The following is a 15,855-nucleotide window of genomic DNA, read 5'->3' as shown; positions in this document are numbered from 1 at the left end:
TAACTTTTGCTTTACATATGTGCTTTCTCATTGAAAGTAAACAGCCACCCATGATCAGAACTGAATTAATTATATTTTAAGATCAAAAGCACTGTGCTTATTACATGAAGGCAAGAAACTGAAGAACGTATTGCACATAAGCTTGAGAGATATATTTGACAGGTCTTACTGGAGAACATAGCAAAGTGTGGCATATAAAAAAAACCCTATGGCACTGAACACCCATCTGATTCAAATCCTTGCTCTTATATTACTTAGCCTCTTTTACACTCAAGTTTCATCATTTATAAAAATAAGGTACTTCCTACTTTACAGAGTTGTTGCAAAATAAAGGCGACAGCGTATACATACAAAGGGCTTATCAATACTTAGCATATAGAGAGTATATAACTTTACTCTTTTTCTTCTCAATTAAAATATCCTTCCTAAGTAGTCTGTGCTTTTCCGCCAACCATGTTGTACTGCTTGAGGATGGGGTCCTCTGATACCTAAAGGGATTCTCTTATTGTGAATGCCCAGGTCTGAGGCCCACAACAGTCACTTGGATACTTTGTTGTCACACATTCCTCAAATGCATTAAGACTATACATATGCAAGGCAGTGAAAGTATCTGAAAAGATAGAATGGTGATATGGCATCAATTATTCCCTCTACACTAATGATTTCTCTGCCTATATGTTTCCAGTCCTGACTTCACTCCTGAGCATTCTTTTCCATTTCTAATTTGCCTGCTACACTATATATACATCTTCCACCTGGACATCCTGTAGACTTCAACCACAGCATGTCCAAAATTAAAATCATTTTCCTCAACAAATCACCCTGTTTTGTTTTTTTTTCCAACATTCTTTTTTCTCAGGCACTCAGTTATGAAACCTAGGAATCATTTTGACCACTCTCTCCCCCTCACCAGGTTCCCGGGAATCTATTTCTATGGTGGCTCTTAATTCAGTTTTTAATACTTTAGGCCATCATTAAATATTGTCTGGGCTTCTAGTCTTGTTCATTTTTCTGATCCATTCATTTCTGCCTAAATATCCAATAGCATTTGCTTTATTATGGTATCCAAAGTTTAAGAAGAGTCAATGGCTCCCTATTGCCTTTCCAATCTGATCTCACTATTCCACCCCCCTCCCCAATACCTTGCCTTCCAGACAAACCAGGTTATTCACTATTCTATACATTTACCACAGACTTTATTTTTGAAGTCTCATTGTTTGAGTGCTTAATATTGAATGAAAAAAGGAAAGATTTCTGAGTTATATTTCAATAAATAAAAAAAGCATTCAAAGTCAGTAGTATAAACTTTTCTAACTACTTGTGAATTCTGTCATGTAACTTATTCTCTCTTCATCTCAGGTGTCTCATGTATAAAACTAGACAATTATGGTGATAAAAAAGACACTGTGTTGGCTGATTACTTTAAAGAATTAAAAATGTAATAAAAAATACAAGCTATTACATTACTATCACTAGCATAATAATAGTTCTTCCAACTTCATTTCTGTTTTAGTAAAATTTCTCTTGGGGCTATAATCAAAATATTCATATAGGAAACTCAAAAAAAAAAAAAAAAAAAAAAAAACAAAAAAGCCTGAGAGCCACACTTTATCAAATCAATCAAGAGTCAAATGTTTTGTTTCAGATCAAAGAAAAATACTTTCTTCAAAAAAAATCTATATATATATTTCCTTTTTAAGTTTTAATTTAAATTCCAGTTAATTTACAGTGTAATAATAGTTTCAGGTGTACAATACTGTGATTCAACATTTCCATACAACATCTGGTGTTTATCACCTATTTAACCCATGCCCCACCTACCTCCCCTCTGGTAATCATCACTTAGTTGTTTATAGCTAAGAGGCCTGTTTCTTGGTTTGCTTGTTTATTTTGTTTCTTAAATTCCACATATGAGTGAAATCATATGGTTCTCTTATTTCGTTCAGCATACTAGCTCCATCCGTTATACATTTCTTTTTTAAAATAATGCAGTCTCTTATGTATGTATATATGTGTATAGATATAGATACAATTTTTTTAAAAAATAGCATTTCTTTGTGTGTGTGTATGTGTGTGTGTGTGTATATATATGTATGTATATATATATATATATATATATATATAGTGGTTGTGTGTGTATATGTGTGTGTGTGTGTGTATATATATGGTGTGTGTGTGTATATGTGTGTGTGTGTGTGTGTGTGTGTGTGTGTATATATATATATATATATATATATATATGAATGATTGGAAGGAAACACTGGAAATCAACTCTACTTTTCAGTGGATGGTAGGTGGGATTAAAAATGATTTTTAATTTTCTTTACGTTTTTCTGTATTTTCTGGATTTCCTAATTTCTTTGTAGAGTTGACCCTTGAACAACATAGGTTTAAACTGCATGGATCCACTTATAAGTGGATTTTTTTCAATAAATACGGTATAGTACTATAAATGTATTTTCACTTCCTTATGATTTAAATAACATTTCCTTTTCTCTAGCTTACTTTATTATAAGAATGCAGTATTTAATACACATATAAAACATGTGCTAATCAACTGTTTATGCTATTGGTAAGGCCTCCAGTCCACAGTAGGCTATTAGTAGTTAAGTTTTGGGGAAGTCCAAAGTTATGGTTTTTCAAATGTGTCGGTGGCTCATGCCCTCTAACTCACACATTGGTCAAGGGCCAATTGCACTAGTTTTATAATTAGGTTTTCAAAAAAACCAGCCAAAATAATATATAACATGTCCGTTTTGGTAAAGTTAACAAAAACTCTGGCCACAAGATGTCCTCCCAGAGCCACATTGAATGGATGATGCCAAGTTTAAGTCACCTACTTCATGGGGTTCAGTTCCACCTGTCCTTATGCCATCACATCAATTTTCTTCCAGTCTTTAATGGTCAATTCAACTCAAAATGGACCCTTGGAGCCCCGATTAGGGGCACCTGGGTGGCTCAGTTGCTTAAGCATCTGACTCTTGATTTTGGCTCAGGTCATGATCCCAGGGTCATGGGATTGAGCCCTGCATAAGGCTTTGTGTTGACTGTGGAGCCTGCTTAAGATCCTCTCTCTCTCTTTTTGCCCCTCTCCCTGGCTTGTCTCTGTCTCCAAAAAAAAAAAAAAAAAAAAAATCCTACAGAATGAGAATATAACTGGATGAACCATGTAAAGATGGCCAACATTTAACCACTTCATTTCTGGTTAAAGATTTTCTGATCTGTAAAACTGGTAACTTCTGTATGGTTCAACCTAATACTAAATAATTAAAACAACAAAGAGAACTAAAAAAGAAATAAGACAGAAAGATGAAACAAAACAAAAACTGTCCAAATTATATTTATACTTCTCTCAACCTATTCAGTGGCTTAATGATTACAGATAAGAAAGGATCAATCTCAGTTCCCCTAATCTGTAAGATTCACTTCTGGGCATTACTTATTATTAGGTAAAAATGAGGTTTAAATGTGGATTTATTTAATTAACATATTATTTTAGTGCAGCTAATGTGGGTATGTATGTACCAATGTCATTCCAGAACAAATTTGAGGGCCTTTGACTCTTCTTTTACTCCTCTCATCTCCTATATTCAGTCAATCACTAAGTTCCAAAGATTCTATTATCTCTGAAACTTCTCAAATAATATCTTTCTTTATCCCTTCTGCCACTGCTCTGATCCAAGTCACGATCATCTCTTGCCTAACTCACTAACAGGTTTTGTTTCAATTAGTCTTACTCCATTCTAATTCAAGTAACTGGAATGACCATTCTATAATAGTAACACAAATAACAGCAGTAACTAAGCAATAATTTATACTTACTATGGGTTATAAATTGTACCTAATGTTTTGTCTAAGTTCATTCTAACAACTCTACAAATAAGGTACAATTATCCTCTCATTTTACAGATAAGGAAACACAAGTCTAATGTTAAACTGCCCAATGTCAATGGCTTAAATATAGTATAACTGGGATTTGAATCAAGACAATTTGGCTTCAGACATATACTCCAATCCACTTTGCATACTGCCTTCTAAATGTGAATATGATTTGTCTGCTTAAAATGCTTCAATGACTTTCTATTGCCAGAAATCTCAAATATGACTTATTTAAGCTTCCGAAGATCTGGCCCCTACCTATGTTTTCTGGCCTTATTTCCTTTCACACTCTATGAAATTGCCAAGCTCTCTCACACCCCTGGGCACATGCTTTCCCACTGATTTTTAACATCACACATGCCATGAAGCACCCTATCCCAGCCCAACAATCCCCTTCTTTGGTAATTTCTGAACAAGAGACCTTTTCAAATCCTTAGATGAGAAGTCCTTGTCATGTGCCACACCACAATATGTATTTTCTCTTCTGTAACTCTCATACAACTTTACTGTAATTGGTTAGTTAATTGTTTGTTTCCTTCATTAAACCATAGTCTTTCCCAAACAGGGAGCAGGTATATTTTATTCTTGGCATATCCATGAAGCCTAGCACAAGGCTGACATCAAGCAGGCTTTCAAAGGTATTTATGGCTGACTAAACAACAAATGCCTAATAAGACAATAGGCAATTCTTTTTTTTTTTTTAATTTGTTTTTCAACGTTTTTTATTTATTTTTGGGACAGAGAGAGACAGAGCATGAACGGGGGAGGGGCAGAGAGAGAGGGAGACACAGAATCGGAAACAGGCTCCAGGCTCCGAGCCATCAGCCCAGAGCCTGACGCGGGGCTCGAACTCACGGACCGCGAGATCGTGACCTGGCTGAAGTCGGACGCTTAACCGACTGCGCCACCCAGGCGCCCCGACAATAGGCAATTCTGAATGAAGATCTTTCAAGTAAAGCCCTAGTATGGTAACAGTTTAATTCACCTATTTATTAGGTCGATGCATATAAAATTGCCTATATGTAGATCAAAAATTATCAAAAATCAGGTATTTTAATATGATCAAGCCTATTATGTTTCCAGTCTTATAATTCAGGAAACCTTTAGAACTCCCTGGGCAGATATGACTTACAGAAACTCACTACAGGAGACATGATATTACAGAGATAGGATATAGAGACCTGAAATTATTTTCATAAATACCAATTTGAAGAAAATGTATCTTAGTCCATTCAGGTTGCTATAGCAAAAATACCAGACTGAATAACTTATAAACAACAGAAATTTAGCACAGTTCTGGAGACTAGGAAGTTCAAAATCAAGGTGTTGGCAGATTTGGCATCCCATCAGGATCCACGGTCATCTTCACTATGTCCTTATAAGGCAGAAGGGGCAAGGGAGCTAACTGGGGTCATTTTGATAAAGATACTAATCTCATTCATGAGAGCTGCTCTCTTTTGACCTAGTTATCTCCCAAAGGCCCACCTCCAAATACCATTACATTGTAAGGGTTATGAGTTCAACACACGAAATTTAGGGGGATACATTCAGTCTATAGCAGACCTACTACAGCAACTGCTATGTGGGAGCACACAATATAGTTTTAAAAGTCTACTCAAAACCTATTTTCTTATAGAAGCAGACAGCAGGAGTACTCGGCTGTGAAACAGAATCATGGGCTATTTTGGGAGACAGGATTCAAACATGCTATATATCTAATTTTCCAGCATGTTCAAGCTAAAAGGAAAATCAACCATTTACTTTAGCAAACTTATTTAAGAGAAGAGGAAGTGAATGGTCACAAGTCAAGAACTCATTTGAGTTCATATAAGCTAGTGGCAGAGCTGGAATAGTACTCAGGCTTCCTAACTCCAAGGCCAGTGCTCTTTTTGCTAAATTGACTTCCTTTTTATTCTAGGATCTAAGGCTATATATTATTGAATCTTTCACTACTGCCAAGTCTACCACAGATATTTTCAATTAAAACCAAAACAATCTGCATAATAATGGAATTTTAATTAGAATTTAAATTAAATTTCCAGACTGGTAAAATGTGGCTGGGCCTCTAGGACCTCCCTTGGACAAACAATTAAAAATGTAAAGAATGGTTACATGGACTTTTTATTAATTTAGATTTTGGATACAAACTTGAAATTCATAGCAAAAGATTCTTATAACAAAAGTTTATCAATAAAACCACTAGAGAAAATAAAGCAAACAGGTTTCAGAAAACACAAGGCTGAGTGGTTATAAAAGGAATTAGAAATATAAAGGAAGCAATTTTGACATAAATTTCTGCTACTAAGCAAACTAAATAAATAAATAGAGAGTCAATAGCATAAAAGGTTAAAAATAATCAAAAGAAAGAAGGGCCAGAAGTGGATTCTGGAAGTTGGAGACCAGAAAGTGTCTCCTTTTCCCTCCATTGTCAACTGCAGTTTGATTCACCAGACCCAAACAGCTCAGGTCTTACAACTTGAGAATTTACAAAAAAGCGCCATGGGAGTCCCTATGGATTACCTATTAAGGTTCCTCCCCAATGTGTCTGACAAGTTCTATCTAGAGATCAAGATTGCGGAGCCTTTGGTCAAAGGCCAGAACGAATAGAAAACAAAGAATCTAAGAGTATTTGGTCTGCAGAAATTTATTCCATGAAGCCAAGGATAGTTCAGTATCAAGAAGTCTATCATAATGTTGATAGATTATATATCTATTCCACTACAAATCTGTAAAAATCACATTAAATGCTAAAAAAGAAAAAAAAAACACTTCTTAATAAAATTTAGTAGAGATTCCTAATAAAATCTCAAAGCCAGAGATGGAAGAAAATCACTTAAATACAATAAAACCTACAGGAGCTCCTGGGTAGCTCAGTCAGTTGAGCATCCAACTTGGGCTCGGTTCATCGTTTCACAGTTCATGGGTTTGAGCCCGGTGTTGGGCTTTGTGCTGACAGCATGGAGCCTACTTCAGATTCTTTGTCTCCTCCTCTCTGCCCCTCCCCTCCTCGCTTTCTCTCAAAATATAAACATGAAAAAACTTTTTAAAATAAAAAATAGGGGCACCTGGGTGGCTCAGTTGGTTAAACGTCCAACTTTAGCTCAGGTCATGATCTCATGGTTCGTGTGAGTTTGAGCCCTGTGTTGGGCTCTATGCTAATAACTCAGAGCCTGGAGCCTGCTTCAAATTCTGTGTCTCCCCCTCTCTCTACTCCTCCCCTGCTTGCACTCTCTCTCTTAAAAATAAACATTAAAAAAATTTTAAGTGAAAAAAATAAAAATTAAGACTTACCAAAGAAATGAACAGTATGCTTTCCAAAAAATAAAAAAAAAAAAAAACTAAAACCACCTTAAGTAAAATCAGGAACTAGATAAGGATGCTAGTTATCATCATCATCATCATTTAACACTGTCTTGATGTTTCTAACATACAAAGAAAACCAAACAGTCTGCATGAACAGTGAAAAAAAAGCAACTGTTTTTGCTGCTGATATTACTGCATACCTGAAAATCTCAAAAGATGCTAGAATCCAATTAGGGGAACTAATAAAAATATCAAGAGGCAGATGGATAGAGAATTAAAAAAAACCAATGTCTATTCTCTATTGTAGCAATTAGGTCCTTGAAATAGAAATCAGAAGGAAAAAAAAATACTCCATTTGCAACAGCAAGAATGCTCTAGGATAATTCTTAGGAATAAATTTAACAAAAAAGGCACAAGACATATATATGAAGGCAACTCTAAAGCCTTTAACAGACATAAAATAAGACCTAAACAAGTGGTAAGACATACCATCTCTTAGATATAAAGACACTATAACAATGTAACTTATAGCCTAAATTAATATGTAAAATAAATAAAATTCAAATTAGAATCCTTATATAACCTTACAGGGAGGCACTGGTGGTAAGACTGGAGAAAATGATTTTAAGAGTTATATGGAAGATTAAATATATGAAAGAATAGATAAGAAAAAAATATGGATTAAGAAACCGTGAAAAAAGATTTGAAAAAAGATAACTCAAAGCCTCTTAAACCAAAACAGTATTGGTATAGGGACACACAAACTGATCAATAAGCAGAAAAATCTAGAACTCAATCCCAGTATATATGAGAATTTAAGATCTAACAAAGATGGCAGTTCTATCCAGCAGGAAAATGGGAGTAGCACAATTGGTTATCCATCTGGGAGAAAGTAAAACTGGGCCGCTATCATATGCCATGTACAAAAATAAATTCCAGATGGATTAAAGATATAAATATATAACATATACAATAAAAATCTTGCAAGAAAATCTCAGAAATTGCATTTACAGACTCAGAGGTAGGAGAGACCTTAACCAAGACACACTTTTCTACATAAAAATTGAAAATGTTTTGTAAGGCATGAAACCATCAGTAAAGTCAATAAAGAATTAAAGTTTTAGAGAGATATTTATAAAGAAGATAAAGGATTAATAAACATAATAGAGTACAGAGTTCTTTTTTTGGGTAAATGATTTTTTTTAAAGTTTATTTATTTATTTTGAGAGAGAGCGAGCACAAGCTGGGGAAGGACAGAGAGAGAGACAGGGAGAGAAAGAGAATCCCAAGCAGATTCTGTGCTTGATCCCATGAGCTGACCATGACTTCAGCAGAAATCAAGAGTCAGATGCTTAATCAACTGAGCCACACTTGCACCCTGATAATTTTTATCTTATCTAAGTGATCTTCTTCCATCTCTGGTTTTGAGAATATATGTTTAAAAAAGATGAAGAGGTAATTCACAGAAGACTAAATTGCTTACATTTACCAGTAGTCAGAGATCTGCAAACTAAAGATATGCTGGTATCACTTACATCCACTGACAGCAGAAAATTAAATAGTTACTGATAACTAATATTGTTTGGGATATGGGTTAACAGGTACTTTGCTACACCGCTGGTGAACTATTAGCCTCTAAATGAATGTTTACAAAAATAACTTAATACACGTTCTAAATCTCTCTTTTAAATGAAGAGTGTGTGTGCAATCAGGAGTGTGCAATCAGAGCAATCACACTCCTGATTGCACACTCCTGATTGCACACACACTCTTCCATAAAAAGAAGAGATTTAGAACGTGTTTAAGTATGTTTTAGTAAAACATCATTTAGAGGCTAAAATCTGGAAGCAAAAGTAAAAGCAAAGGAAATCCAATAGAAGAGTAACTGAATAAAAAACTACACATAAAAACAAATGTGTTCATGCGTCTACAGGAAATTTTGTGTAAGTACATACATGGCTGTATAAAGAAATTTTAAGTTCAAGGATAGACAAGTAGGGAGAATGGAAAAGAACCAGCTTTAGAGTCATCTCTGAGTTCAAATTCTGCCTCTATCATTTACTATGTGAATGATTATAAGCAAATTACTAAGCTTCACTGAACCTCTGTTTCTTCATTTCTAAAATGGAAATAGTAATTACCACTTCACAGGGATTTTCTTTGGATTTATGACATAATGGTTATAAAGTGTTTAATTCAGCATGTGACATATGTGTTCAAAAAGGGCAGCTACTACTACTATTTTTCCCTTCTTGAGATGAAAAAAAAAATCTGAAGTTCTCACTTTAAAAAAACTTAAAACCGGTGCACCTGGGTGGCTCAGTCGGTTAAGCGTCCGACTTCGGCTCAGGTCACGATCTCACGGTCCGCGTCGGGCTCTGGGCTGATGGCTCAGAGCCTGGAGCCTGCTTCCGATTCTGTGTCTCCCTCTCTCTCTGCCCCTCCCCCGTTCATGCTCTGTCTCTCTCTGTCTCAAAAATAAATAAACGTTAAAAAAAAAAATTTAAAAAAAAAATAATGAAAAAACTTAAAACCTAAAAAATAAAAAACTTAAAAAAAAAAAAAAGGGAGAAGAGTGCCCTCAAACTCCACTGCTTTTAGAAATAAGAAACACCTTGGGGCGCCTGGGTGGCTCAGTCGTTTAGGTGTCCAACTCTTGGTTTCAGCTCAGGTCATGACCTCATGGTTCATGGGTTAGAGCCCCGTGTCGGGCTCTGTGCTGACAGTATGGAGCCTGCTTGGGATTCTGTTTCCCTTTCTCTCTGCCCTTCTCCTGCTTGCACACGTGCGCTCTCTTTCTCTCTCTCTTTCTCAAAATAAATAAATAAACATTACAAAAATTTTTAGAAATAAGAAACACCTTCAAAATACACACATACCTATGTATTTTCTATTGCTGAAAGGTAACCTGTCCCTAGATTATAAAAGTCACATGGGAAAAACCCTACATATATCCCCTTATAAGACAAGCTTGATAATTAAAGCAAGGTGACGACAAAGATGTTCATCAATTCTATTTGCAAGGTAATGTTTTGGGGAGCTTCATTCTATAAATCTAGTCACTGTTTCCTGCCATAAATTTAGTCTATGAAGAAGCAAAACAAAACACCTCTAAAGTAATATTACATGTGAAATTTAAGAACATGAAGCATATACCTGGCAAAGAACCCATGTCCAGAATAAATTAAAAACTCCTAAAATTAGTAATATATAAATATATATATACACACATATATACATGTAAATATTATTGTCTATATACATATATTAACATATATAAACTTTGCTTTTTTAGTCCATTTGGACCGCTATAACAAAATACCACAGACAGGATGGCTTAAAAACAGCAGAAACTTATTGCTTACAGTTTTGGAGGCTAGAAATCCAAGATCAGGGTGCCAACATGGTCAGGATCTGATGAAGGCCCTCTCCTTCACTGCAGACTGGTGACTTCTTGCTGTGCCCTCAAATGATGGAAGGTGGTGAGGGATCTTTCTAGAGCTTCTTTCATAAGGGCACTATTTGCTATCATGAGAGCTCTGTCCTCATGACCTAATCACCTCTCAAAAGCTTTACCTCCATCTTAAAAAAATTTTTTATCGTATTTTTTATTTAAAAAAAGTTTTCTTTAATGTTAATTTATTTTTGAGAGAGAGACAGAGCACGAGTAGGGGAGGGGCAGAGAGGGAGACACAGAATCAGAAGCAGGCTCCAGGCTCTGAGCTGTCAGCACAGAGCCCAACATGGGATGCTTGAACTCACAAACCACAAGATCATGACCTGAGCTGAAGTCGGATGCTTAACTGACTGAGCCACCCAGGTGCCCCGCATTTTTTTAAAGAGAGAGAGAGAGAGAGAGAGAGCGCGCACGCAGGTGAGTGGGAGAGACGGGCAGAAGGAGAGAGAGAGAATCTCAAGCAGTCTCCATGCTTAGTGTGGAACCTGACGTCAAAACCAAGAGCCGGACACTCAGTATACTGAGCCACCCAGGTGCCCCTCAAAGGCTCTACCTTCTGATACCATCACTTTGGAAATTAAATTTCACCACATGAATTTTGAGGGAGACAAACATTCACACCATAACATTTGCTAAATGCAAGAATGTTCATAGCAGGTTTGTTCACAATGGCTAAAACTGGAAAAGAACAAAGCAAAACCAAATACCTATAATAGCAGAATAGATTTTTTTCAAGTGAGCTTTATTTCTACAGTGGAATACTCTCTGCAATTAAAAAAATGAAAACAAAAAGAGAAAGACGGGCTCCTGATACACTCCCAAATTAGATGAACAAAAGAAGTCCTACTCAAACGGGTATGAGCTGCATTATTGTATGATTGCATTTATTTTTTTTTTTAATTTTTTTTTTAATGTTGTATGATTGCATTTAAATGAAGTTTAAGAATAATCAAAACTATGGCACAGAAACAGACACTCAGATCAATGGAACAGAATAGGAAACCCAGAAATAGACCCATAAACATATGGCCAACTAATCTTTGACAAAGCAGGAAAGAATATCCAATGGAAAAAAGACAGTCTCTTCAGCAAGTGGTGCTGGGAAAACTGGACATGCAGAAAAATGAACCTGGACCACTTTCTTACATCATACACAAAAATAAACTGAAAATGGATGAAAGACCTCAATGTAAGACAGGAAACCATCAAAATCCTCTAGGAGAAAGCAGGCAAAAACCTCTTTGACGTTGGCTGCAGCAACTTCTTACTCAACAAGTCTCTGGAGGCAAGGGAAACAAAAGCAAAAATGATCTATCGGGACCTCATCAAAATAAAAAGCTTCTGCACAGCGAAGGAAACAATCAGCAAAACTAAAAGGCAACTGATGGAATGGGAGAAGGTATTTGCAAACGATGTATCAGATAAAGGGTTACTATCCGAAATCTGTAAAGAATTTATCAAACTCAACACCCAAAAAAACAAATAATCCATTGAAGAAACGGACAAAAGACATGAATGGACACTTCTCCAAAGAAGACATCCAGATGGCCAACTGACACATGAAAAAATGCTCAACGTCACTCATCATCGGGAAAATACAAATAAAGCCACAATGAGATACTACCTCACACCTGTCAGAATGGCTAACATTAACAACTCACGCAACAACAGACGCTGGCAAGGATGTGGAGAAAGAGGATCTCTTTTGCATTGTTGGTGGGAATGCAAGCTGGTGCAGCCACTCTGGAAAACAGTATGGAGGTTCCTCAAAAAATTAAAAATAGAACTACCCTACGACCCGGCAACTGCACTACTAGGCATTTATCCAAGGGATACAGGTACGCTGTTTTGAAGGGGCACATGCACCCCAGTGTTTACAGAAGCACTATCAAAAATAGCCAAAGTATGGAAAGAGCCCATATGTCCTTCGACTGATGAATAGATAAAGAAGATGTGGTATATATATACAATGGAGTATTACTCGGCAATCAATAGGTTTCACCTCCTAGCTCCTGCACTGTGGTTTTGACAGGCACTCAGTTAATGCTGTTTGAATAGTTACAGCAACAATGGAAAAAAATCAGAATATTAGTTCTTGAAAGAAAAAACATCTGTCTAGAAATAAAATGAGAAGAACATGAATATTGTCATCATATAAAAGTCATGTTCTGGTAAGAGGTCCAATTTCATGTTCAAATGTTGTTCTTCCCCATAAGATTTTTTTACAGTAAGAGTTTTATGGAGATATTATTCATCGAAGGTTTTAATATATTTTTAAAAGAAGTCCCACCTTTTGTCATACTAAAAAATTTTTAGGTATTATTCAAGGTTCTGAGCAATTCATTCATAACCCAGGTTTGGGAATGGAGAAACTGCTTTCCAAAGAGAAATACTTCAACAGTGTGAGAAAATAAAAACAAAAATTAAAACCAATGAGATGGGCACAAAGGCATGAAGCATCACTTAATATTGAAGAAAATTAAATTCTTGTATGCTGTTCAAGAATAGTTTTTGTTGTTTTGTTTGCAAAACCTTAAGGAATGCATGAACTTGAGAGGGAATACTATAAAAAATGAGAATTCTTCATTTTAGAGGAATGAGCTAAAAGGGACTCCAGTATAAGAGAATAAAAATCATGTTCTTCCTATTGTAGAAACTAGAACTAGGCCTTACCTAGAAAAAGCACATTTCTGTGAAGTGTGAAAACAATTAAAATAAACAAAAGACAGTGTTTCATATTGCATGGCACAAATGATCTGACTGAACATGCAATTATGGTCAAAAAGGATTTAGATACACAATGAACAGAGGCCATCCTCTGCCTCCAAGGTGAAGTCAGTCAAGGAAGAAAAACCTTTTTCCTTTTCTTTTTGTGCCAACGCTAGAAACAACTTTTGGGCTGTTGTATAAAATTGAAATCAAATAGCCACAATAATCTTTTCATAACAAATTTCTAAAAGGATTAAATGCTGAGGCTGAATTCTCAGCCCCTTACCTTTGTAATGAGAATTCGGTATTTTTCTACCAGGTGGTCATTGTTGTGACAACCTGCTAGCAGTTGCCAGACTTCTCCTCGCAGAGCTTCAGGAACACCACTTCTTACTAAGGACGACAACTGCTTTGGTCTCACACTCAAATTGAGATGCCTAAAAAGAAAGCCATAATCTATAAGCACATTAAAGATTCTCTAAAGAGTGGTTTTTTTTCTTTTTTAAGATCTTGTTTTTAAGTACTCTCTACACCCAACGTGGGGCTCAAACTCACAACCCCAAGATCAAGAGTTGTGCATTCCACCATCTGAACCAGCCAGGAGCCCCTAAAGAGTATTATTTTTATGAAAACTAAACTAAAAGGTTTTTAAAGACTTAATAAAGGTAACATACTAATAAAGAAAAAAAGTATTGAATTAGATGTGGCCAAGATAACTGTAAAAGATTGGGTGGAGGAAAGAATTGTGCAGCTAGACTGTTTTGTAAGTATCTTTAAATTACTGCTGTACTTAAAAAAATTTTTTTAATAAAAATCAAGGGGCGCTTGGGTGGCTCAGTCGGTTGAGCGTCCAACTTCGGCTCAGGTCATGATCTCGCGGTCTATGAGTTTGAGCCCCGCATCAGGCTCTGTGTTCACAGCTCAGAGTCTGGAGCCTCCTTCGGATTCTGTGTCTCCCTCTCTCTCTCTGCCCCTCCCCCACTCATGCGCGCGCGCTCTCTCTCTCTCTCTCTCTCTCTCTCTCTGTCAAAAATTAATAAACATTAAAAAAGAATTAAAAAAAATCAAAACTGGAAACCATAACTTTATGGTTGTGGCTTATATAATAAAAACACAGCAAAATTCTAATCACTGGACATATAGCCAAAGATAAGGGCTTGGCCTTGCATCAAAATTCACAAGTGAATTAAATATTTATATGTTCTAAGTTAAAATAGTATTCTAAGTTAAAATAAATATTTAAATATAAAAATAAAACTTTTAGCGGCTTTTGTGATACCTTGCTTCAAGTAATATTTTTGAATGATTATGATGGATAAGGAAGTTTTGACTGGACTATTGTAACATCAAAATAAATTATTAAAGTCTTTGAGGTTCATTTATCTCATAAAGTGGGGAAAAGAAAACTTATCTTGAAATGTTGGTACCAATTTACAAAGTGGTTTGCATGAAATCTTACTCAATTCTCACAACCACCATGTGAGGTAGGTGGCTAGTATCTCCAGTTTTACAGATGGAGAAAGAAGTTCAGGGAAGTTGATTAAATGACTTAGGTAGTCCTCAAACTCTAAGACCTATGAATGCGCTGATATCATGGCTGCTTTGTGATTTGAGAGCTACCAATACTGAGTCGGTAAAGCAGGACTCTGATGTGAAATGGCTCCTGTGACTATCAAATTTAAACAGTAAGTTACTGATACAAAATGACCACTCTCAAAATACAAAAAGGACTCAGATTTTTCTCAAAACGTTCCTAGAATTCTACAGAATAAGGCACAGTATGTTTAAAAATGGTTAATTCTGTGATGCTAGTACCCTAATGTAGTAGCTATAGACAATTCAACATAGTTTTGTCTTTGCTTGGGAAAAAAAATTATATAAAAGTTGAAGGGTTGGGGCAGAAAGAACAAAAGCAGTTGTTACTTAATTTAAAGATTGATGCACTATGGTCTGTGCACCAAATGTGGCCCACTGCCTGCTTCTATAAACCAACTTTTGTGGAGACAGCCTTTTTTGTTTATGTATCATCTATGACTGCTTTTGCCCTCTAACAGCAGAGTTGAGTGGTTGTGAGAGAAATTACTGCACCACAAAGCCTAATATTTATGACCTATATGTATCTATGGCCTAAATATATATGACCTGGCCCTTTACAGAAACAATAAGCCTAACCCTAGGTTTATTTGCTAACCCTAGCTTAATTTATATTGGTAAATTATTTTCAGAATAATTTTGTCATTGATCATATTAACTTTACCTCAACACACTATTTTATACCAACATTAGTTATCTTCTGCACTAAGAGTCACGTTTAAATGAACTTGGAGAGTTAGAGCTCAAATGTACTGCTGCTAATACTGCCACTAAAATCTAATGTGGAATTAAACAAACCGGCTTTAGGATCAGACTTGCCTGTGTTAAAAATTCTAGGTCTGCCATTTACTAACTAAAATTGCTGACTAAATCTCTGAGCCAGTTTCCTCATCTGCATAAATGGATACTAGTTC

At 35.8% G+C, this 15,855-nt stretch overlaps 1 protein-coding gene across 5 annotated transcripts in view; it reads right to left on the bottom strand.

Moving 5' to 3' along the window:
* Positions 1-15,855, bottom strand: part of RABGAP1 (RAB GTPase activating protein 1) — a 177,838-nt gene that overhangs the window by 76,099 nt on the left and 85,884 nt on the right. For all 5 annotated transcript variants that reach the window (XR_013551668.1, XM_060608737.3, XM_060608738.3 and 2 more), the window contains one exon: positions 13,635-13,785. Coding sequence is in view for 4 of the 5 variants with exons in the window: in XM_060608737.3 (XP_060464720.1) it covers positions 13,635-13,785 (151 nt within the window). In the remaining variant the exon portion in view is untranslated. The remainder of the gene's footprint in view (positions 1-13,634; positions 13,786-15,855) is intronic.

This window comes from Panthera onca, chromosome D4 (genome assembly GCF_046562875.1).
Source record: "Panthera onca isolate mPanOnc1 chromosome D4, mPanOnc1 haplotype 2, whole genome shotgun sequence".
Taxonomy (NCBI): Eukaryota; Metazoa; Chordata; class Mammalia; order Carnivora; family Felidae; genus Panthera; species Panthera onca.
Note: the sequence above shows the minus strand (reverse complement) of the source record. Positions and strands in the feature narration are given on the sequence as shown.